The sequence below is a fragment of the Phacochoerus africanus genome, chromosome 5 (genome assembly GCF_016906955.1).
Source record: "Phacochoerus africanus isolate WHEZ1 chromosome 5, ROS_Pafr_v1, whole genome shotgun sequence".
Lineage (NCBI taxonomy): Eukaryota > Metazoa > Chordata > Mammalia > Artiodactyla > Suidae > Phacochoerus > Phacochoerus africanus.
In genome coordinates, this window is record NC_062548.1 from 5,672,269 (window position 1) to 5,696,203 (window position 23,935).

General features: G+C 58.9%; 1 protein-coding gene across 1 annotated transcript in view; it reads right to left on the reverse strand.

The window, feature by feature from the left end:
* The window catches only part of TNRC18 (trinucleotide repeat containing 18), a 94,463-nt gene extending 82,357 nt beyond the window's left edge, over nucleotides 1-12,106 (reverse strand). The window contains 2 exon segments of the mRNA XM_047779464.1: nucleotides 9,368-9,797; nucleotides 11,722-12,106. Coding sequence (XP_047635420.1) covers nucleotides 9,368-9,554 — 187 coding nt within the window. The 5' untranslated portion in view covers nucleotides 9,555-9,797; nucleotides 11,722-12,106.
* Nucleotides 12,107-23,935: the final 11,829 nt, after the last annotated feature.

The window sequence follows — 23,935 nt, forward strand, 5'->3', positions numbered from 1 at the left end:
AAAATAAACAAAAAGTGCCGGAACCGAGGCCGCCCGTGAGAGAAGAAAAATGCCCACCCCAAAAATATAAAAGTCCTATAGCCTCCAAGTGACGAGAAGTCCTGTATCCAGGAAGCAAGAACAAAACGCTATCAAAAAAGAAAGGAGGAGTTCCCAGTGTGGCTCAGTGAGTTAAGAGCCCAACTAGCATCCAACAGGGTTAAAGGATCTGGCGTTGCCGTGAGCTGTTGGCGTGGGTCACAGACGCGGTTCGGACCTGGTGTTGCTGTGACTGAGGTGCAGGCCGGCGGCTGCAGCTCCCATTGGACCCCTGGCCTGAGAGCCTCCATGTGCCGCGGGTGCGGTCCTAAAAAGAAAAAAGACCAAAAAAAAAAAAAAAAAAGGAGCATCCAGGCTATGAGAAAGAACACCTAGATATTAAAGATATGATAACCTAATTTAAAAAATCAAATCGAAGGGCGAGAAGGCACGGTTGAGAACATCTGGAAAGCAGAAGAAACAAAGGGGTGGAAAATAGCAAAGCCCCTGGGACTCCCTCTAGTCACTTATGACGGAGTCTGAGTCCGATAATGTGAGAAAAGAGAATGCATACGTGGATGTGTAACTGGGTCACCTGGCTGTGCAGCAGAAAAATGACAGGGCCCTGTGAACCAGTGATAACGGAAAAAATAAAAATCATTCCTAAAAAAAAAAAAAGAAAGGAAACAGCAGAGAAAGGAGAAGAAAAGTCGATGATGGATCCAGGAGATCCAGGATCTAAAGGGAGCAGCAGAGAGAGCAGCAAACCGGGTGGGAAGGAGATTCTAAAATACCAATAAAAGTAATGGTAATGCAGAAAGCCCTCCTAAGGACCATAAGTGGTGAGCACTAGCATTCATTTTACAAAAGAAAACAATGGAGGCAGAGAGTCGGGTTAGGTAACATGGCCAAGGTCACAGAGCACGTTACCTGGAAGAGCCCGCAAGTGAATTTCAGAGCCCAGGCTCCACTACGGCGGGGTTCTAAAAGATTTTAAGCATTTGTAGGCGTTCCCGTCGTGGCTCAGTGGTTAACGAATCTGACTAGGAACCACGAGGTTGCGGGTTCGATCCCTGGCCTCGCTCAGTGGGTTGAGGATCCGGCGTTGCCATGAGCTGTGGTGCAAGTGGCAGACACAGCTCGGATCCCAAGTTGCTGTGGCTACGGTGTAGGCTGGTGGCTACAGCTCCGATTAGACACCTAGCCTGGGAACCTCCATATGCCGAGGGTGCAGCCCTAGAAAATACCAAAAAAAGAAAAGAAAAGATTTTAAGCATTTGTAAAAGGGAGAAAAAAACTTCATGGACAAAGAGCAAGAATCCAAATAATATCACAGCCTCCACAGCAGCACTGGAACTTAGAAGGTGATGTTGCGGTTCCTTCAAATTATCTCCAAAAGCCAGTCAGGTGTGGAGGCAGACTCGGGGCATTTTCAGGTACACGAGGCCTCAGAAAGAGCTTACTTGTCTTGAAAGTACCTGCAAGATCCGCTCCACCAAAACAAGGAAGTAAAGCAGGGGAAAAGGAAGGCGTGCGAACCAGGAAACAGGAGGGGCTGCGCAGCACGGAGGGCAAGGGGGCTGGAAGGATGCGGATGGCTGTCTCCAGGCCCGCGTGCCAGGCGAACCAGACCCGGGCAGGAAGACTTCCAGAAAAGAAAGAGGCCGCTCATGCAACAGATGCGACCACAGGCAAAGAGCCCCAAGAGCTGGAAGACAGAGAGCCGAAGAATCCCCACAAAGGGAGAGGAAAAGCGGCAACTAAGAGAAATAAAGAAACGAGTAGTATTCTACCCTGCAGCTCGGATAGGAACAATATTTACAAACCCAAAGCCGTAATAATAAACGTGGTTTCAACAAAACTGTCTTCCCAATCCATTGGGAGGAGAGAGGAAGCAGAAGGGGTGGCAGAGGGGGTGAGGCAACAACAATAAACATTTACTTGGTGCTTATTAGTCTCCAGATACTGGAGGTTTGGGGGGATTTTTGTAGGGCCACACCTGCGGCACATGGAGGTTCCCAGGCTAGGGGTCGAATGGGAGCTGCAGCTGCCAGTCTACACCACAGCCACAGCCACACCAGATCCGTGCTGCATCTGCGACCTACACCGCAGCTCACGGCACTGCCGGATCCTTAACCCGCTGAGCAAGGCCAGGGATCAAACCCGCATCCTCACAGGTTCTTAACCCGCTGAGCCACAACGGGAACTCCTGCAGATCCTGTTCTAAATGCTCTATATGTACTGACTACTGAACCCCCACGAAGTAGATACTCTTGTCACCCCCATTTCACAGCTGAGAAAACCAAGGCACAAGACTCAGAGGAACCTGCCTGGGACCTCAGAGTAATCGATGGAAGAGTCACAATGCAGACCTGAGCAGTCTATGCAAAACCCTCCTCATTCAATTAGGAACCACAAAATATGAAAAATAACCTGTGCTAGGAGCAGGTTAGTACAGAGCAAGGTGGATGAAAAGGCCCAAAGAGGAGTTCCCATCCTGGCGCAGCAGAAACCAATCCGACTAGGAACCATGAGGTTTCGGGTTCAATCCCTAGCCTCGCTCCGTGGGTTAAAGATCCGGCAATGCCGTGAGCTGTGGTGTAGGTCGCAGACACGGCTTAGATCTGATGTTGCTGTGGCTGTGGGGCAGGTCGGCAGCTGCAGCTCTGATTCGACCCCTAGCCTGGGAACCTCCATATGCCGCCAGTGCAGCCCTAAACAGCAAAAGAAAAAAAGAAAGAAAGAAAGAAAAAAGTGGGGGGGGGGGCAAAGAAAGAGCCAAGAGAATTACAAGGGGCCGTCAGGAGTCGGGAGACGGGAGCCAAGAGACCACGATTCTCTTTCTATTCCTTCTAGCACCATCTGACGTTTTTTTCTTGGGCAGAGCCCACAGCATATGGAAGCTCCCAAGTCAAGGATCAAACCCATGTCACATCAGCGACCTGAGCCACAGCAGTAACAACACTAGATCCCTTAACCACTAGGCCACCAGAGACCTCCCTGTCTGACTTTTAAAATGATGTGTAACTTTTACGCTGAAGTTTATATTAAGCATAAAACAGGCGTGAACTGTACACTTTCCATGGGTGAATTTTACAGGATGCAAAGTAGTCCTCAATAAAGCTTTAAAAAAATAAGTGCAGAAAAGACATTTTTGTGTTTAACATGCACAAAAAAACAGGGACTTCTCTTGTGGCAGAGCGGGTTAGGGATCCGGCATCATCATGGCTGCAGCTTGGGTCGCTGCTATAAGGCAGGTTCGATCCCTGGTCCGGGGAACTTCCACATGGCATGGGTGTGGCCAAAAAAATAAAATGCACAAAAAGTAAAAACAATAAAAGGCACACAAGCTTATATACTGCTACTAACTCACCAGGATGAAGCGGATTTAAAGAAACTGACACTAGCACGTGGTCGGAAGATGGGGACGCTGGGGTGGGAACGGGTTCCACAATGACGCAACCTCTGGAGAGCTCACAGCAGGAAAAGCCAAGTTTACACATACTCTGTGACCTGCCAATTCCAGTCCTCGACGCTAAGTACACATATCCCGCAAAACGTACGTGTGAGCACCAAAAGGCCATGTTCACACGAGGACTCTTCCCAGCAAACACAGCAAACAACCCAACTCAGCACCCACAGAAGAGCGGGGGACCGTGCCGTAGTCACCCAGCGCGACACTACGCTGCAAGGGGAAACCCGCAGGCACCTTAGATGCGGACAAATCTTAGAAACAGCCAGAAACGAAAAGGGGCGGGCTGCACGCACGGTTCCCCCTTACGGAAAAGGTCAAAAATAGGCCGGACGAATCTAAGGTAACAGAAGAATGAGGCTGGGGGTGGGGTGGACAGTGACCAGGAGGTGGCAGAAGGAACTCTGGACGACTGAAATGTCCTGATCTTGAGCTGGCTGGTGGTGAGCCTGGTGTGTCCGCTTTGGAGAAGAAGCGCAACGTACGGACCCGCTCCAGACTGAGCCTTTTTACGGAGCATCTGTACGCATCTGTTACGCCGAAAAAGAAGAAAAATGATGGGTTCTGCCTGGGACCCTGGAGCCTAAGGAGCCTCTGGACCACCCAGAGGGGCTACATACACAGTCGCAGAGGCCGTCGGAGATCCGACTGGAGCAAGGAATCCGTGAGTCATCGGTTAATGGCAAATATAATTATAGCAATCACTTTTACCCTAACTTCTGCAGAGGGCTATTCCTGTGCTAGGCGTCTCGCTGGCTCTTGCTCAAACGTCACGACGACGCGATGAATTCAGGGCCGCTAAGGGACCCATTTCACAGCTAAGAAAATAGAGGCTTTCGAGTCGTCACACACTCCGCATGAGGAGCCAGATCCAAACTCTGGCACTCTGACCTCTGCCCCTAGGCCCTCCTGCCTTCAAAGGAAGCAGCTATCTGGTGACGGCAAGACAGAACCCCAGCTGGTTCATGAAGGCCCAGGATGTGCACAACTATTCCTGGGATGCAGATGGCGCGAAAACACCCATGGCCTGCCAAGGGGATGAGGAGCTTGGGCGACTCCCACCCAGTGGCCTTGACCTCCTCCAAAGTCAGGTGCCAGGTGGGCAGGTGGTGTGGCAAGGACCCCAGCCCTGGGGGCCAAGGATGAGCCCTGGCCAGGACTCCCTGCAGCCCCTGGAGAAAGCCCAGGACCTGTTCTGATCTCGGGCTGGGAAGTAAGGGGGGGAGGGGCGTGACGAGGGTGGATGGAGCCTGCGTGAAAGACAGGACCCCATGTGACCAAAGACAGGGCTCCACGCGGCCCGGTGGCCGTGAAGCGAGGTCAGACTGCAGACCGATGCACGCCCGGAACCAAGAGCACCCCGAGCGGGCCACAGCCAAGTCGAGAAGGCCCAGTCGCTGCCTTCTCAAATCCATTCCTCCCCTTTCCTCCAAAAGCAGCCCTGACCCAGGAGCCATCTGTGGCCCCCTCCTTATCTGCCCCACCCCCCACAAGGCACCACACCCTGGCCACCTCCAGCTGCCCCCCAGGCCACCACCTCCCTGATGCCGCTGACTTGTTCCCTGCTTCTCTGCCGGCCACCAGCCTCTAGGCAGCAATCCAAACTCATTTTGTTAAATGCCTATTTCGAAATACTTCCAAACTCAAGAGAAAAGTTTGACAGAGTACAGCTCACAAACGGTGCAACTGCCACACGAGCGGCTCCCGGGCCGGCCGTGGGAACCGCTTTCCCACCCGACGTGTTACTCGAAGTCGCCTGATGTGCCGTTGCCGCCCGTGTACATAAATGACAAGAGAGGGTTTTTTTTGCTCTCCTGCTGAGCCACGCCTGAGAGTGAGTTGCAGACATCCCATCCCCGTCCCCAAACACGTCAGTGTCCTCACTGCTAAAGGCAAGGACATTCGCTTCCATGATCACAGCCACCAACTTCCCGAAACGTGATACTGATGGGACGCCATCGGCTAATCTACCGTCCAGATGCCAGTTTCGTCGATGGCCCCAGTGATGTCCTTTAGAGCAATTTCTTCCCTGACCCCAGATCCAAGTGAGAGCCCTGTATGGCCTTCTGCTGTCACAGTTTTGTGGCCTCCTGGAATCGGGCACAGGTCTCAGCTTTCCTTTGCCTTGTGTGCCTTTCACATTTTTCCAGAGTCCAGACCAGTTCGGTAAAACGTCCCTTAATTGGAGTCACTCCTTTCCATTTAAAACCCTTCAGTGCCTTCTCATTCCTCATCGTTTGAAAATCCAAGACCTCGTCACTGGCCTCCGGGGACCGGCAGGGGTCCCCTCACCTCCCGCCACCTCCCGCCACTCGCAAGGTTCGCAGCCCCCCACCCCTCTGGCCCAAAGAGACCCTGGGGAGTGTCTGTCCTTCCCAGCCTGTACCTCTCTTTAAAATGACCTCCTTCGCTGACTTGTGTTTACTGCCTGGCCCCCACACCAGGATGGCCGCTCCAATGAGAGCAAAGACATGTGTTTGGTCACCGCTGATTCCCAGGGCCGGAGCCGTGCCTGGCACGCAGGAGGCACTTGGAAATCCTTGGCTGACTAAATGAACAAGTGAGGAGAGACGAAAACGCTGGGGCTGAGCGTTAAAGAACCGGGAAGCTCAGGGAGCTGCGGAGGCCCTTCCAGATTCTAGAACCTCCCCGGGGCCTCCCTGTGCCTCTGCCCAGAGGGGGATGCACCCCGCAAATCTCCCTTATCAGGGGGATCACCTGGCTCCACCACCCAGGCCCACTGATTAATCTTTTTAAATCAACCCCGGGAGGCTGACAGCCTGGATTCCGAGCTAGAGCTGATCAGATGCTGGGAAAGGCCGGTGGCCTGCTATTGTCACTGGCCAGTGCAAAGTGCAGGGCCTCCTCGGCCTGATCCTGGGTTCCCACCTCCCATTCAAGTATCCTTCAAGGGCCAGCCCAGGGTGTGGGGGCAGGGAGAATAAACATCCAAGTACAAAATCCTAATAGCTCTTTAACTGTGATGAGGAGGGCAGCAGTCCAGGCCTCCCCACTCCAGGGCACCTGGGCAGGTCTACCGGGAGCTTGTCACTCACTTGTCCATCTCACACTGCAGCAAACAGGTAGGGCTCATACCTATGGATACTCAAAACTAAGGGAAAGGTCCCTACAACCCTGTAACCCAAACCCCCGCTGACTCTCAATTTCACTTCCCCTTCTAACCCTCTCGGCCTTTAGACTCGTGATGCAGAAAAAGCATCTCCTCCCAGAGACTCAGGGCAGGTGCGGGCACACACAGCCATCAATGCACGCTGGCACGGGGGTCCCAATGCCACCACCCCAGCCACGGACCTTTCCAGCTGTGTGCTCTACCCACAGAGCTGCCTCCGCCTGGAAGAGCTGGATCCGGCCCGAGCTCCCGCCCCCGCTGGAGTCCAGAGGTGATTCGGCCTCTCACTCTCTCTGGCTGTGTGACCCCGGGCAAATAGCTCAGCCTCACCAGGCTTCCCAGTACAAAAATAAACAAATAAAGATGAAACTGATAACCGCTGGCGAGACTTAGGGAGCTGATAGCCAAGAAGGTGAAGCGCGTGGAAAAGAGAGAATTTAGCACCTGCACCCCGCGAGGAAGGGGGAGGGGTGCTGGGCGAAGGAATGTGTAATCCGGCCCCACCCCAAGCAGTGAATGGGGAGCAGTTCCCCACCGCCAGGCTAATGGGATTAGCAAAGGGCTCTGGCTCTGGGCGTTGGCCCGGGGTCCCTAGGTCTCGGCGCGCGGCCGCTCAAGGTGGGGACAGCTAGAGCCAGTGCCAGCGCCCCACTCCTCCCCGCTGGGTGAGCAGCGGCCCCAACGGCGGCTGGCATGCCCTGCCCGGCGCAGCGCTTCCCGCGCGCGTCTATTTCCTCCATGACCTCAGCCGCGGAGCACGCAGGACTCCCAGAGCAGAAGGTGCTGGGACAGGCCTCGGCAGCCGCCTCCCTCCGACTTCCACGTCCTTTCGCCCCCCCCCTCCTCAGCCTCCCCATCTACCTCATGGGCGTTAGGCGGCCTGGCTGCGGCGATTGGGCTGGCCGCGCCCTGGCACGGGGCGCGCACGCAGAGGCCCCCTTGAGTAGTGGCTCTTTTCCCGGCTCGATTAGAACCCTTGGCCGCGGCCAGGCCCCGGCCAGCCTGGAGATCGGGAGTCCTCGGCGCCCTCTCTCAGGCTCCAGGAAGGCGAGTGAAGGCCGTGCCAGCCAGGAGGACCCAGGGTCTGACTCCTAGGCCACAGAACCCTGCCACCTCCCCGAGCCGGGCCAGGCACACTCCAAAAGCCAAACACAAAAATTGCCGCGGCCTCTAGGGGCGTGCAAACGGGGACAGACGAAGCGGCCCTTTGTACGCCAGGGCTGCCCCCAGCCTCTCCTCTGGAGTCTCTGGCACCCCTCCCTCGGCTGCAGCGCACCACTTGGGAGAAAACCCCAGCCCTCAACGGGGCCCGCAGCTCCCGGGAGACACCACGCGCCCCAAGGCCAGACCCGGTCCTCGTGCCCCCGCAGGCGGGATCTTCGCGCTCCCGACCCCCCGCGCGCGCCCCTCCCCCGCCTGGCGCCTCACAAAGGCCCTTTGTCCCGCAGAGCACTGGGACTCAGGTTCCTGAAAAGTTCCAAGAGAAAAAAAAAAATCAAAGAGAGCGGCAGAAACAGCGAGCGGGCAGGGTCGGCGGGGCAGGGCCAAAGCGGCTGCTGCAGCTAGAGCTGTCCCCTCCTCCAAGACCCAGGGCCAAGGGAGCGTCGGGGGCTCCCGGAAAAATCACAAGAATCTTGTGGAAGAGATGTTTTTGCTTTCTCTTTTGAGTCTTTTTGTTGTTGTTGTCTTTTTCTTTTTCAAGCGTGGGACACCAGGCACAGAGGCTGGAGGCAGCCCTGGGAGGAGGGACTTGTCTCCTGCGGCGGCCAAAGGCAGGTCTGAAGGTCCCTGCGTCTCCCTGCCACCCCGGCAGGCAGCCGAGGCCCGCCTGGGGCAAGCTTCTCCCTCCCCCGTGCGGTCCCCACCGAGACTGCAGCCCCTTCTGGGAAATGGCGGGAGCCACCGGGCCTTCGCGGCCACCTCTTCCCGCGGTTGCGTGTCCGACCAAAGGCATTCCCTCCGCGGATCGTGCCCCGCGGATCCGCTCCTTCGCCGCTTCGGGATGGCGGCGGCCCAAAGTCTGCATCCTCGCCGCGCGGTGCACCCGCCTTCCCATCGGAAAACATGGGGTCCCCGGGGCCGCGGGTGCTGCCCTCCTCCCAGAGAGTAGGTCCTGTAACTGCCCTTCTCTTTTCCGAGCCTGAGGGGTCTCTCCCGAGGGCCGCCGCCGCCCCGCCCACCAGAGGCCGTATTCCCAGGGCTGGGGTCTCGGTCCTGCCGCACCCCCGCACCCCCAGGCGCCTGGCCGGGCTGGCTGGGGACCCCACACGAGAGTCCGAAAGCCAAGGATGGAACTCGGGCACATGGCGCCCAAAAGACATTTGCCAAGAAAAGTATTCTAGCTCTGGGAGCAGATGTCTCAAAGGGTATGGAGCTGGCTTGTCCTTCTCTCGCTCAGATTTCGAAAACTCCAGCCCAGGCTCCAGCCGAAAGGCCTGGAGTTTGGAATCACCTCGGCTGGCTCCGATTTCCGCAGAGCGCGGCGTGCGGGGGGAAGACAGCTGCGCCGCGCGCCCCTCTCCCCTGGGGCCTCCAGACTGGCCTCTGCCCTGGGCCCAGGGGTCTCCCCGCCCGCCCGGGACCTGCGCCTGCCTGCACCCCGTGGACCCGCCAAGGCAGAGGGAGTTGCCGAACCCCGGTTGAGAACTCCGGGGTAGGGAGTGAAGGACAGACCGCGTAGATCCCCCGGGCCTCCCCCCAAGATCCCGAGGGGGCAAGAGGGGGCGGGCACAGCGCAGGGCACTTACCCGGGTGCGGGTGGAGGTTGAGGCCGGCCATGTACTTCCCAGGCGGCAGCGGGCCGGGCAAGCCTGAAGCGGGCAGGCGTCCGGCCGTGGCCGCACCCACGCGGTGGCTGTCCATGGCCAGGCCGGACAGCAGCGGCGGCGGGGGGCCGTGCACGGACCGCGGGGGCCCGAAGTCTCGGCCATCCATCCTCCGCGGGAGTGCCGCGGCCAGCCCCCCACCCGGCCCGCGGGCCTCGTTCAGTGGGACCTAAAAGTTCGGCTTCGGCGTAGTCCCAGAGTCCTCGAGCGGCGGGGGCTCCGCGGCGGGCATGGCGGCGGCCAGCGGGGCTTGCGCTCGGCGGCGGGCCCGCGGCCCGCGGCGCACCGACGGCCGGTGGTGGGGCCCCTCGGAGCGGCTAGGCGGAGCTGCGCGAGGCGGCGCACAAGGCGTCTTGGCGGGGAGCAGCGACGGGCCGCGGAAGAAAGAGAAGGGAAAAGAAAAAAAAGGGAGGGGGGGGAGAAACAAGTTCAGAAAGTCGTCTTGCCGTGGCGGGTCGGGGGCTGCCGAGGGGGTGGAAAGAAATGAAATGGGCAGTAGCCCCTTTTCCGGAAAAAGTAAAATGCCCTGCTCCTTCCTCCGGCGGCTTCAGGTTCACGGGGACCCGGTTTAAAAAGCAGCCGGTGGCTCGCGGCGCCTCAGCCCGGACAACTCACAGATGCTCCCGAAACGGAGCAAGGCCTCTGGGCCGCGCCGGGAGCGCGTCAATACAAACCTCCAGAGTGTGTTGGATTCCAGGGCCTCATAGGCTCCGGGGTTTCAAACCGTGAACACTTGCCATGAGCAGTTTGAAATGTCTCCCTAAACACGATGTCACTATCTGATCCGTAAAGTTTAATATTTAACCTTTATGGGCCCTCGTCTCCCTTTTCGGAGTTGGGTTCCCCGGAGCTCGACCGGAGCCTGGGAGTTTGTAGTTTTTTCGCGATCGAGGGTGCTAAGCGGGTTTGTTATTTTTAAGGGGACTCGTCGGCCCTCGCGCCACCCTCCTCGGGCCACTGTGAGCCGAAGAGTCTAAGTCCGAGGACCCGAGACGTGGCATTCTCGCCCGAGGACTGGAAAGAATCCTTCAAAACAAGCCTTAGTTTCATTTTCCAACGCCCTGGCCTGGGAATCCTGCGCCGAGGACGTGGCCTGGCGCGGGGGATCTGGGGGGCGTCAGAAGCGAAGGGAAAGATTCGAGGGTCTCCCTCCGACCCTAGCTTCCCCCACTCCCCCCAAAACAACCTACGAAGAAAACCTTCGCGGCGCGGGCCGACCCAGGGGCGCCTCCCCCAGCGCTGGGCAAATCCCCCTGTAGTTCCCGTTTAAAGCTATTTGTTGAAAAGATTTGCCGTTTGCCGATTCCCGCGGGGGCGGGAGGGGGTCTGGGAGCCAAGGCTGCCCTCGCTCTCCGCCTGCCCGCAGCAGCTCGGATTCCTGATTCCAAGAGGCCGGCCGCTCCTAGAGCCGAGGATCACGCCAAAGCCACCGGCTCCCGGGTGCCCGCCCTGCGCCCCGCGACCAGCGCCCAGCCCCCCGAGCTGCAGACCCCCCCCCACCCCGGCCTCCTCCAGCCTTCCTCCCCAACTTTCCTAAGGGTGCTTATTTTAACCTGGTTTTGGTTACAAACACCCTCTTCCTCCCTCCCTCCCTTGCTCTCTCCCATCAGGCTCCGGTTACCAGATCCGCGTTTACTTTGGAAAAATCTAAGATCGCCACATCCGAAGATACTGCCTTAAAGAGGCGAGAAGCGTTCCGTGATTTTTAAAAAAAAAAATGTTCTTTGTGTAGCTTTCTTTTAAAAGCCAGCGCTGCGGGGCATGCCCCGGCGCCCCACTTTTGGGAAGTCGAGGTGAAGCCCCCCGAAACACCCTTGCTCTGGAAGAGAAGCTGGTTTGGCCATCTGCGGGCTCTGCTGCGTTCTCCCTACTTTTCTCCCCCTCTTAAATGCAGTTAAAATGGCTGAATTCCGGCTTTTAATTAAAAACAGCCTATAATCGAAAACGTCTCGGCGTCCCTGGCTCCCCCGCCGCCTACCGGGAACCGAGGAGGGAACCGACGCCCCTCGGCCGAGCTGGGCGGGCTAGAGGAGGGCTGGGCGAGCTAAAGAAGACCTGGGGGCTCAGGTGGGCGTCCGGGGCACAGGGCCTCGCCCCCACCCCTCCCAGGGCGCCCCACTACGCCGGCCCTGGCCCCCCGATTGAGTTCTCGAGAGCCGGAGAGCTGTGGGGATCCCCGGCACAGCCCGAGGGGAAGGAGAGGTGGGGGGGCCATCTGGAGAAGTTTGGAGACCACTGCGCCCGGCCAGGGGCGGTCGGGCGACCCGGCGGCGTACCTGGCGCTGCAGGGCTCCCGGCTTCGGGCTCCGGCTCCGGCGACTCTGGCGGCGGCCCCGGCTCCCGGCGCGGCTAGGCGCCCGTGCTGCCCGCCATCCCGCTGCCGCTGCTCCCCTTCGCCACCCGCAGCCGCCTCACACTTTTTGCCCGCCTTTCCTTTTTTTGGTAGAAAACCGCTCCCCGGGCCGAGCGCTCGGCGCGCCAACTCCTCCGCCCTCCCGCGGCCGGGCTCCCGCAGCCCCCGGAAAAGCCAGCTTTCCTCCCGCCGAGCTCCCCGCTTTTTAATAAAAATCCAGGTAGCGCCGGTTTAAAGAATCCCAAATCTCCATATACAGCCCGGGATTGGAAAAGGTACATTACACAACCCCCCTTTCAAGTTCCTCTCGCTGGAGCTAAAAAAAAAAAAAAAAAAAAAAAAGGCGGGGGGAGGAGGCGGCTGGGGGAGGGGAGCACTCTCCAGCGAAGAAACACGCATTGTTCCCGGGTGCCCGCCTCCCCCCAAGGCCTGCCTCCGGCCGCCACCCATTGGTCGCGCGCGCCGCCAATCACGCGCATGTAAACACCTTGGCCCCCAGCCATTCCTATAAAACCAATTACGGACCTAGGGGCTCCAGCAGTTTCCAGGCTCCCCTCGGCGGGGTTGAATGATCAAAACTGGTGGTGAGAATTTTTCCGGGCCGTTTCTAGGCAGCCCTCCTCCCCCTCCACCAGCTCTGGGCCCCCCCCTTCCTCCTCCTCCCTTTTCCTCCCCCCCTCCCCCAGCGTCTGGGCTGAGTGATCAAAATAGAGGAAGATGGTTGTCGCCGCAATCCAGGGCTTTGCAAGGCGCGGTTTAATGGGCCGCCTGTCAGCTTCCTGCTCGCAGGAGGAGGTGACGGGCCGAGCGGGCCGGGAAGGGCCTGGGGCCTGGCGGGCTGCTGCACCCCGCGCCCAGGCCCCCGGCTCCCCACCTCCCTTGGGGCGCGCCTTCTAGAACGCGCGGTGGAGACGCCAAAACAGACAAGGGCTGCTTTTTCCCTCTCCCCCCCCCACTTTAAAACAAAGCTGCGATTCATTCCCTCTTCCCCTGCAACGCGGTTGGGTGGGATGGGCAGGCGAGAAGGCCGTTTTCCGAGCCCGGGTCTGCGGGTTCCTCCCTGAAACGCGGTGTCAGATGGTTACTGATTAATATTTTGGAAAGGCCACGGCGGCGGGCAGCGGGTGAGTCTCTAATCTTCCAAAAGGGGTTCCTATAGAAACGCGGGCCAAGGCGCGCCCCTTTCTCGGCCCGGCTGCGGCGCTTTGCACCGCGCCCCTCCCAAAGGCTCTCTTTGCGTGGGCGCTCCCCTCCCTTTCTCTCCACCCCCCGCAAAAAAAAAAAAAATCAGAGCAGAAAAAAGGATTAGATCGGCTGAGCGCGAACTGACTCCCTCTCGATTCTGACATTTCAGCCTATTAGCATTTCTCCACGGGGCCTTCTGAAACCTATTAAAGTGTAATATTAAAAACCTCTTGGCTGGGGGCTCTCTCGCCTTCCATCCGCCGCGCCCCCTCCAGGGAGGGCGAGACCGGGAAAAAAAAAAAAAAAAATCTGTTGAGCTCAGAGGAAGCAGCAGCCAAGCCCAAAAAGTGCTTGGCTGGCCGCGGCGGCCGGAGGGGGAGGGGAGTCCCAATCCCCCAGACTTTGTACTTTTATTTTGCACTTTCAGCAAAATCCTTTCTGGGCTGAGTTGCCGGGAGCTGCCCGCGGCAACCTACTTGGCCGCGGGCGCAGAGTGCGGACGCGGTCGGAGGGGCAGTCCTGGGGGCCCGCACCCTCTCTCCGCAGCCCCACAGGGACCGGTGCCCGGCTAGGCATTACCTACCCTCAGAGGGAAGCCTGGAGGGGCAGAAATCCTTGCCGATCCTGCCTCGGAGAGCAACCGCGGTGATTAGATTTTAATTAAAACAAGAGAAGCCCGCTCTTTCGCCCCGCGCTGCGGACTCAGCGTTTTGGCATCGCTTGTTCTATTTTTTTTCTTTTTTCCTCCAATCCATTTTTAAGGCAACTTTTCTGGAGGGAGGGAAAAATGAGCTACTTAAGCGCCAATTTTTTCTATTTTCTTTCCTCCACTTTTAGAAAAGAAGGGGGGGTAGGCTTGGAGAGCGAACTGGGGGTGTCTAATTTAATTCCAGTATAAATTTGAGGAAAAAAGTTCAGCCTCTTGAGGGCAGTTTCAAGTTGCCCTTTCTGGAGCCTCCCGCGCTGGTTTCTAGGCTGCCCTCTTTTGGAAGCTGGAGCTCCGCGGGGGAGGGGAGGGAGGAGTGTGAAGGCAAGAAAGGAACGAAAATAGCCGGAGCCGAGGGGAACGCGCGGCGGAGCGGGGCGCGCTGGTCTCAGTGGCTGCCGGGGCGGCGGGAAGCTCCCGGTGCAGCCCCGGGACGGCCGGGAGCAAAGACCGAGAGGAGAGGGGGGTTAGAGAAAGGAGGTATTGTGTCTGTGTGCCTTGGGGGAGGGGGGAGTGACTGCAAAAATAAAGTAAATGCAGTTGAGCTGCTCGAGGCTGCTGAAAGCCTAGGCAGGGGAAGGGGCCGAACGCGGGGGCGCAGCGCGGGTGAGCGCCGAGCGTCCTTGAGTCTTAGCCAGAGGTCTTTGTAGATTCCTAGTAAACCCTCCCACGCCCGAACCCCCATCGCTCAATATTCAGCCCCCAGACCCTGATCTCCCACTCTGTTTTCCCCGCCCCGGGATCTGGAATGTTTTTGTTTAATATAGCTCAAGGAAAAAAATAGGTGTGTTGAGAGAGTTGGGGTGGGGAATACAAAGGGCTTGTCGGGTGGAAAAAAACAAAAGCCTATTTTTATAAATGTTTAATGTTGTCACCCCTGGATGCACGAAGACGCCGTAATTGTGGCGGCGGGGTTTGTGTGCCATAAATCATTTAGTTGCTAATAAAAATTCTGCCTGTTTGCCCTGCATTTGCCAATGAAATGGCGTTTGCATTTCCAAGGGTGCGCCTAGTCTGCGTGGCAAACCAAGCCTGCATTTCATTAGGGCAGAGGTTGGGCAGGCGAAGCCCCCTCCCCAGCCCGTACCCCGGGCCTTTGTGGGCCGCGGCCCCCTGGTGCCGCCCTCCCCGCGCACACCTGCATCCGCGTGGGCCGCTGCGCGGCCCTCTTGCCAAAGCCCGGCCGGGGCGCCGGGCCTGGGAACGCGGAGATGGCGGTGGTAGCTCCAGGTTCCCGGCTGCCTGCCGAGCGGGGCTCGCAGGACGGACACTGCCCCCCCCGCCCCCGCCCGGTGCTCCGAGCTGCCGCGGGTGTAGGGGCGCGAGCCGGCCACGCCGCGGAGCCGCCCTGCCGGCGCCCAGCTCGTTGCCCCCCTCCCGGGCGGCGCGCGTCCCGGTGCCCGCGGTCCCCGGGTAAACAGCGGCCGGGAGCCATCTTGGGGCGGGGGACGGATCCCAGGCCGAGGGATGGGCGCAGCCCAGGCTCCTTCCAAGACCCCACCGCTCGTATGGGCACTCAGGGCCACTCCTAGCCGGGCCTCGGTGTCTGGAGAAACACCCTCCCCGCCCTGGTGGCCGCGCACTCGGGAGCCGCGGGCCGGGGCGCCGGGCGCGGGGCCGCTCCCCGACGGCGGCCCGCAGTCTTCCCGGCCCCGCCGCCATCTTCCCCCTCCCCCCGTCCTTGTGTTTACTCGGCAGGATCCTTGGCCAAAAAGACTGTTGACGCAGTGTGTATCTGTGTGTGTTTTGTACTGGCGGGCGGAAAATCGGCTGAAGGGCGGGGAACCTCCTTGCAACCCAAACCTCAGTTCCGGAGAAGCCTCCCAAGCCAGCGCTGCGGTCCTGGGCCATCCTGGGCCGCCAGGGTCCAGGCTTTTTGTATGTTCCTAGGCCTCCAGCTCCGTGGACGCGGCCTGACTGACCAAATCCTTCCCTTTTGTTTTCCAACCAAAGGACAGGCCAACCTTGGACTCCGCTCTCCCGGGCTGCGCCTTTCTGGCGCGGCGGCAGCCCCCCGCGCCTCGGTCAATCATGCCCGACTCAGGGAACCCTGGTGTCGCTGGCCGATCGGACCCGTTCTCCCCCACCCCCGCCCCGCCCCCTCCTCAGAAAAGAAGCCAGCATCGTTTCCTAGCCTAGGACACCCGAGCCACCTCCACCCAAACCTCCTTTGCCGGTGGAGACGGGAGTCCCCACACGCCGCCAGTCCCTCGGTGGAGGGAGCCCCGGGTGCCAGCTCGGGAAGCCGAGCGCCCCGGTCTTGCACGCGCAAGTTTCCAGGTTCCAGGTCCGGCAACCAGGGAGCTCCTGGTCCGGGTGCCTCTAAAACCCGGAGAGGCTCCGCCTGGGAAAGCCAGGCTCACCATCCCGCTTGATCGGACTGGCCCAGCCACGACTGGGCGCTGAGCCGAGGTTCGGCCAGTCCAGCTGAGATTGGTCCCCACTCGCCAGGAAGACGAAGGACGCGGCGCCAGAAAGCCGCAGGGACAGGGCGGGAGGCTCTGCCCAGACCCAAGCGCCCCACCGCCCCTGGCAGATCGCGGCAGCTCTGGGCTCCGCCTCCGGCCCCGGCCTCTTCCCCCCCCACCTCCCCGGCCGGGTCGGGTCTTCCACTCCACTGTTTGGCTCTAAGGGGACAGAGAGAGACACTCCGTGCTCAGGGGGCTGGCTGCCGCCATAAATCTCGGCGAGGGGGAGCCCTCTTTAGTGCTGCTCACACGCGGGTACTCCTGGTTGACCCCAGGTCCAGGACGGTGCCAGGTGCCCTGCTCTCCTGGTCAGGGCCTGGGGGGGCCCCACGACTGCACAGGGAGTCGAGCCAGAAGCTTCCCTGTTCACCAGACAGAGGGAACAGCCTTGCCCACTCAGTGCCACCATCTTCCATACCCGCGGCCACCAGACTGAGGCGGCCTGGGCCTCACCGGATCGCTGCCTGGGGTAGGGGCACCCGGGCCGGGCACTCGCTCTCAGGAAGGCTAGGTGAGGCTGAAATGGGTGGTGGCCACCCGCTGGAGCCCAACTCCGGCTCTGCCTGTGCCATCGAGAGGCAGCGCCAGGGTCAGCGTCAGAACGGCAACTCGGAACTCCACCTGCCACCCCTCTCTGCAGACCCAGCTGTAATTCCGGGGTGACATTCTGCCCTCGGAGCCCTCGGTGGTGCACCAGGCGCAGAGGGGGACCTTTTCTGCCGGACCACGCTGGGTGTCTGCAGGCACCTGGCCTGGAGGCAGGGGCTTATCTGGTTCCCCATCAGGTACCAGCCCATCTTCTCCTCTGCCCAGGGATATGCTGGGCTTTTCGCTGTCTGGTCCTGGTTCGGTGCCTCATCAGCTACCCACTTTGGCGCAAATAGGCAAACCATCCAGTCTGCTGGCACTGGCAGCAGCTCGGTTGGGGCGATATTCTTTCTATCCAAGACCGGAGGTGTTGGGGGGGGGAGCAGAGATGGCGCGTTTGCAATAATAACATTTATTGTCCTCAGCACTGTTTGTCTCTCTGCCAGGGGGTAGGGGAACAGGCCTTCACACTGGCGCCTGCCCTGAATCAGCCGAGTGAGTGGTGCACGCGATGGGGACCCTTCCCTCCGGGCAACCGCCCCTGCTCGAGACTTGGGGTGGGGACAACCTCGGAAGGGGTAGGCATTCACCCCTCCTGGGTGCCTCCCGAGAACCTCACCGTGCCAGTGACACGACTGCGGACGGGCACGTGGCAGATGTCGGAGGCGGAGGGTTTGGAAACCTCGCTCGGAAACTCTCTGCCGAGCTGTGGCTCCTTCCTCGAATTTCTAGAAGCACAATTAGAGGGACCCAGGCGAAGAATCTGAGCACTCCCCTTGGCGGCGGGAACGCAGCCTGGGAGTGGAAAGGCTGCCGAGCCGCATTCCGGCCGTGCCTCCCCCCGAGCCCGGCCCCGCGGCGCCCCAGGAAGCGCCTCCGAAAACAAAGCGCTGCGGTTTCAGCCCAAGGTTAAAGTCCACCGTGAGCTTATTCCCCCCCCCCCCCCCCGGAATCCAAGAGCGATAGAGTTTCTCCAAATAAACTGCCAATAAATCAGCACGGGGGCCGCCTGCCCAGGAGCTTCGCTGACCTTAGGGAATGGATTTCCTGCTAGACCCGGCAGAGGACAGGCCTGGGGAGGGGGCCACAATGCCAGCAGTGCCCCCCCTCCCGAGAGCAGCGGAAGAGGGATTGGCCAAGGGCAGTCGTGGGCGTTTATCTCGGTACCTGTGTACCCAGAGGGGATGGGGTGGCGGTGGTTCCTGGGGGGGCTGGCAGTGCCCAGTTGTAAGGGGTGTTGCTGTGGGAGAGGGTTGCTTTGGGGGAAGCTGAGCGCGTGTTCGCTGAGCCCCGAGGGTCCCCACACTGTTCTAGGCACTGGGGAAGAGACACAAGGAACAAACAAGGCTTCTTTGAGGGTCGTCTTTGTCTGGGTGTGCCTGGGTGTGTTTGCAAGCGAGTGTGTGCGGCTGTGACTAATGGGATTTATGTATGTCAGTGCCAGGGTGACTAATGGAGGGCTTGGCAGCACGTGTGTTGGAGGAGGGGTGTGCCTGCAGGGGGAGGGGCGCTGTACCTCGGTGGGGAGTCAGCGCCCCGGGAGGCAGGGGGGTCGCCCAGAGGTCCCCTTCTGCTGCTACTGCTGCTGCTGCTGCTGCTGCTGCTGCTGGTTCCCAGCTTTGTTTGGGCCTCTGAACCCCTGCCTGACAAGCCCATGCATGCTGAGAGTTCTGGAGCAAATTCCACTGCCAGCCTGGCCCCCAGAGGCACCTCCGCCCCTTCCCACTGCCCCGACGACCCACGGGCCCCTGCACATCCAGCCTGCCCCACCCCCTCCCACAGCCAGCTCCCTCTCTTTCAGTCTGCAAATTCCTGTTGATTGCAAACCCCCCCGCCGCCGCCCCCCCCTTGGTTTGGGCAGGCTCGGGCAGCCCTAGGTACTGTCACGCCCATTTAACCGAGGAGAAAGCAGAGATGCAAAAAAAAGCAACAGTGGGCTCATGCAGCCCCGCCAGCACCCCTGGGATCCCTGACCAAGACTAGCTCAGAGAAGGTAATCCAGCCTGTGCCACCCCCTTTCCAGCCCCTGTCCCCCTTCTCCAGGGGCCCTCTCCTGCCCTAGTCTGGAGGGGCAGCAACAGGGGTCAGGGGTTAATGGGAGTCCATGTGGCCTGGGCCTGGTAGGGGCAGGGTGAGGTCACGATGTCCTAGGGAGCCTGGCCCGCCTTTCCAGCTGGGAGGGCGGAGCGTGTGGTCAGAGTTCCAGACGGACAGACAGACGGACGGCGCTCGGGCTCACACACACCTGGACGAGCCTACGCTCCGTCACCCTCTGAGGCTCCTGGTTTCCGACAACACGCATCGCAGTCTCCGGGTGTTCTTTCTGCTTCTTGCATACGCATTGTGTGCCACACGTCTGTGCCCTGCTGCGGACACACTGGTTCAAAGGGTCCCTGGGGGCCCTAGGTCACCCAGGCTGGGTGACAGTAAGCAAGCCAGACAGGTTTCTGCCCAGACCTCCATCCTCCGTGCTCCCCACTGGTGCTCTGTGGCCCGAGGTGTCATCTTCAGGGAGGGGACAACAGGGCCTCACCCTTCTTCCCAGGCCTCCCTCCTGCCCACCTACACCCCCCCCCAGGCTCCCAGGATATCTCCCCACCCCCATTCTCACACGCCTTGCTCACTCTGCACCCCTTCCCCCCCACTTTTTTTTTTTTTTTTAAAGATCCTGCTTTGGCATTTTCTTTCAAGCAGAAAATAAAAACATTTCCCATGGCTACAGCTTTGAAAGCTTCCCTCTCCTTCTTGCCTCTCTCTGGCCCCCACCCCCACATCAATCCGTTTCCAGAGTCAGCATCAAGTCAAAAACAAACCCACAAAGATCAAACCTGCCAGGCCCCCCCTTCCTGCGGCCCTCCACTCTCTCTGCAGGTCTCTCTCCACCTTGGAGAGAAGCAGGAAGCAGCCCCCCCCCCCCGCCCCCCACGCACGCACATACTTTCTTGGGCCACAGGGAGTCTCAAGAACCTTCTAGAGCCGCCCCTGCCAGAAAGGCCTGCTTATACCGTTCCTTCTGCTGGGAATTGGTGGCTTCTCTCCCCCCTGTCCAGCCCTGCTCACTTGACTCTTCCTCTGAGAGGCCACTGTGTGTTGAATTCCCCCCAAAATTCCTATGCTCAAGTCCTGACCCCCCAGTACCTCGACATGGAGCCTGATGAGCAAGTGCGGTCTTGGAGCTGTAATTCGTTCCCATGAGGTCCCGGTGGAATAGGGTGGGCCCCTCATCCAACCAGACTGGCATCCGAGAAGTGGGCTACAGAGGCAGCAGCCTGGAACACATCCTCCTGCACGGCCCTCAGAAGGAACCAACTCTGCCCTCCCCTCCACTGGGGCTTCCAACCCTTCAATCTGAGAGATGATACTTGTCTGTTTGAACCACCCCGTCTGACCCGCTGTTATCGCAGCCTGAGCAAACTCCTGCACCAGTGTAGGTGCCAGCAGGAAACACAGATGAGCAGAAGTGGGAGAGTATCCGGATGGGGTGACTCAGGGCAGCCCAGCCAGCAGAGCCCCAGGGGTCAGGTCCACTCGTCTCGGGAAGCTGGTTTATCAGTCAGAATGGGCTAGGTTATGCTGCAGTGACGAAAATGCCCAACATCTCAGCAGCTTGATACATGAAGCCATCATAGGCCAAAAGAGATCACTGCACAAAGAATTTTCAGTGCCAAAACCTCTATCCTTCCTTTTGCATTTATCCACTTGTGTTTGTCGAACAAACACTTGCCAGTCAGGCTCTGTGCTTGGCCCCGACAGTAAAGTGGTAAACAAAATACTCCAGTCCTGTCTTCATGGTGCTTTTACAGTCCCGGAGCGGGACAGTTGGTTAACACAGCTCTTAAGTGGGGTGAGCACTGCCAAGGAGAAAGTGCAGGAGCAGTGGGAGCAGCCAGACCATGCAGGGCCTCAACCTAAAGCCAAAAAGAGGTGTTTTAAGGGGTTGGTACCTTCACTGTCTTAAATAAAAAAAAAAAATCCTGGGTCCCACAACTAGGAAGCCCTGAAGTGTAACGCCTTCAGGTATGGATGGATCAAGGGCACACACCACCCCTCGCTCTTGTACCCCCCCACACACTTTTAATTCCTTTTCCATTGGCCCCATTCTCTCCTACAAAAATCGGTTTTCTCTATGTGGTAGGATATGGCCAGCCTCCCACATGCAGCAAGAAAGAAACAATGCCCCTTTTTCTTCTCTCGGTTTTATCAGGAGCAATGGTAATGCTGGACAGAAAACAGACTACACATGCGCTCTCTACCCATCACACGCTTCTCGGAGGGCAAGGTCTAATCAGACCTGAGAATGACGGATGGATGACATTTACCACACAGCCTTGCCCGAGAGGCAGAACTTCACCACTGGGCTTTGCATTGGCCACAAACCTCGAGGCTTCTCCAACCGCTCCCGGCCTTCCTCTCCCCCTCCCCCTTGTTCTGTTTCTGTCTCTCAACACCCTGCCCGCACCGGCACCACAGGTCACAATTCCAATTCCAGATGATAAAATGCCCTGCTGCGGGGCATGGGGCCTGGCTCCCGGAGTGGCTGTCGTGAATGCATGACACTCGGCCTTCTCTGGGAATGGCTGCGCGACGCGTCCCTTCCACACCGCGACCTTGACATGCCCCCCCAGGGAAGGTGGAACCTAGTGTCTCCAGCCAGATGCATGAAGTGACACTGTGACTTCCAAGGCAAGGTCAGAAAAGGAGACGCTGGGTCACCCTGTCCAAGCTGGGGCTCAAACTCGGTTGTTTCTGGCCCTGGCCAGGCTGCCCTCACCAGGGGGTGCTGATTGAATGGAGCGGGTTGGCCTGGGTTCGAGTCCGGGTTCTGCTCTTCCCTGGGTGTGTGTCATGTTTACAAGCCATTTCCCCTCGCTGAGCCTCGGTTTTCCTGTTTGTAAAGTGGAGCTGACTGTACCTCCTTTCCTGGGGTTGGGTGAGAGTGTGTGTGCCTCAGTTACGTGGGCACGGGGTACCCCAGAGGCTTATCATTCTGAGCACTAGCAGGCGCTCAGGTGGCCATGGGGGCCTGGGAGCCCCACACCTAGGTGGCCGCCACCGCCGCACCCCTCTACTCCTGGGTACCCAGCGGGTGCCTGGAAAGCGTGACTTCCCAAGTGCGCCGCGTGGGCTGTGGTCAGCCCTGCCCCCGGGCCGCTGCCCCGACGCTTCGTGAGCAGGACAGGACTAAAGCCACTCCACTGCTTTCCTGGGCCCCCATGGCAGTGGCCACACGTGGCGTGGCTGTCAACAGCAGAAATGTATCCTCGCATGGTTCTGGCCACAAGTTCAACATCAAGATGTCAGCAGAGTCGGTTCCCTCGCGGGGGCTGCAATGGAGACTCTGCCCCAGGCCTCTCCCCCTCTCTGCCTCCATCATCACAGGACGCCCCCCTCTCTGGGTCCGTCTGTCTCTCCTTTTTTTTGGCCACACTCGCTCGAGGCATGCAGAAGTTCCCGGGCCAAGGATCAAACTCGCAGCACAGCAGTGACAATGCCAGATCCTTAACCACTAGCCCAGCAGGAAGCTCCTCTTTTTTTTTTTTTTTTTGTCTTTTTGCCATTTCTTGGGCCGCTCCCATGGCATATGGAGGTTCCCAGGCTAGGGGTCGAAACGGAGCTATAGCCACCGGCCTACGCCACAGCCCCAGCCACGCCAGATCCAAGCTGTGTCTGCAACCTACACCACCGCTCACGGCAACACTGGATCCTTAACCCGCTGAGCAAGGCCAGGGATCGAACCCGCAACCTCATAGTTCCTAGTCGGATTCGTTAACCACTGAGCCACGACGGGAACTCCTCTTCTTTTTTTTGTCTTTTTGCCATTTCTTGGGCCGCTCCCGCGGCATATGGAGGTTCCCAGGCTAGGGGTCTAATCGGAGCTGTAGCTGCCAGCCTACGCCAGAGCCACAGCAACGCAGGATCCGAGCCACGTCTGCAACCTACACCACAGCTCACGGCAACGCCGGATCGTTAACCCACTGAGCAAGGGCAGGGATCGAACCCCCAACCTCATGGTTCCTAGTCAGATTCGTTAACCACTGCGCCACAACGGGAACTCCGGGAACTCCTCTTCTTAAAAGGACACTAGTCCTATAGGATTAAAGGCCCTCCCTACTCCAGTGTGACCCCATCTTAACTAGTTACATCTGCAATCACCCTATTTCTTTTTTTTGCTTTTTAGGGCCGCACCCTCGGCAAATGGAGGTTCCCAGGCACAGGGTCTAATTGGAACTGCAGCTCCGGTCTACGCCAGAACCACAGCAACTCAGGATCCAAGCCACGTCTGCAACCTACACCACAGCTCACAGCAACGCCGGATCCTTAACCCACTGAGCAAGGCCAGAGATCGAACCTGTAGCCTCATGGTTCCTAGTCGGAAACATTCCCGATGCACCACAATGGGAACTCTTATTCATTTTGTTGATCCCGGGTCAGGGATCGAACCCACGCCACAGCAGCAACCCAAGCTGCTACAGTGACAATGCCAGATCTTTAACCACTAGCCCAGCAGGGAGCTTCTCTCCTCTTTTTTTTTTGTCTTTTTGCCATTTCTTGGGCCACTCCCGAGGCACATGGAGGTTCCCAGGATAGGGGTCAAAACGGAGTTGTAGCTGCCGGCCTACGCCACAGCCCCAGCCATGCCAGATCCGAGCCATGTCTGCAACCTACACCACAGCTCACGGCAACGCCGGATTCTTAACCCGCTGAGCGAGGCCAGGGATCGGATCTGCATCCTCATGGACACTAGTTTGTTTCTGCTGCGCCACCATGGGAACCTCATGCAATGACCCGATTTCTTTTTTTTTTTTTTTTTGTCTTTTTGCCATTTCTTGGGCCGATCCCACAGCATATGGAGGTTCCCAGGCTGGGGGTCGAATCGGAGCTGTAGCCACTGGCCTACGTCAGAGCCACAGCAACGCGGGATCCGAGCCATGTCTGCAACCTACACCACAGCTCACGGCAACGCGGGATCCTTACCCCACTGAGCAAGGGCAGGGACCGAACCCGCAACCTCATGGTTCCTAGTCGGATTCGTTAACCACTGCGCCACGACAGGAACTCCCTGGTTTCTTCTTTTTTTCTTTTTTCTATTTGCATGAGTGTGTGTGTCTTTTTAGGGCCACACCCACAGCATATGGAGGTTCCCAGGCTAGGGGTCCAGTCGGAGCTGCAGGTGCGGAGCTGCAGGTGCC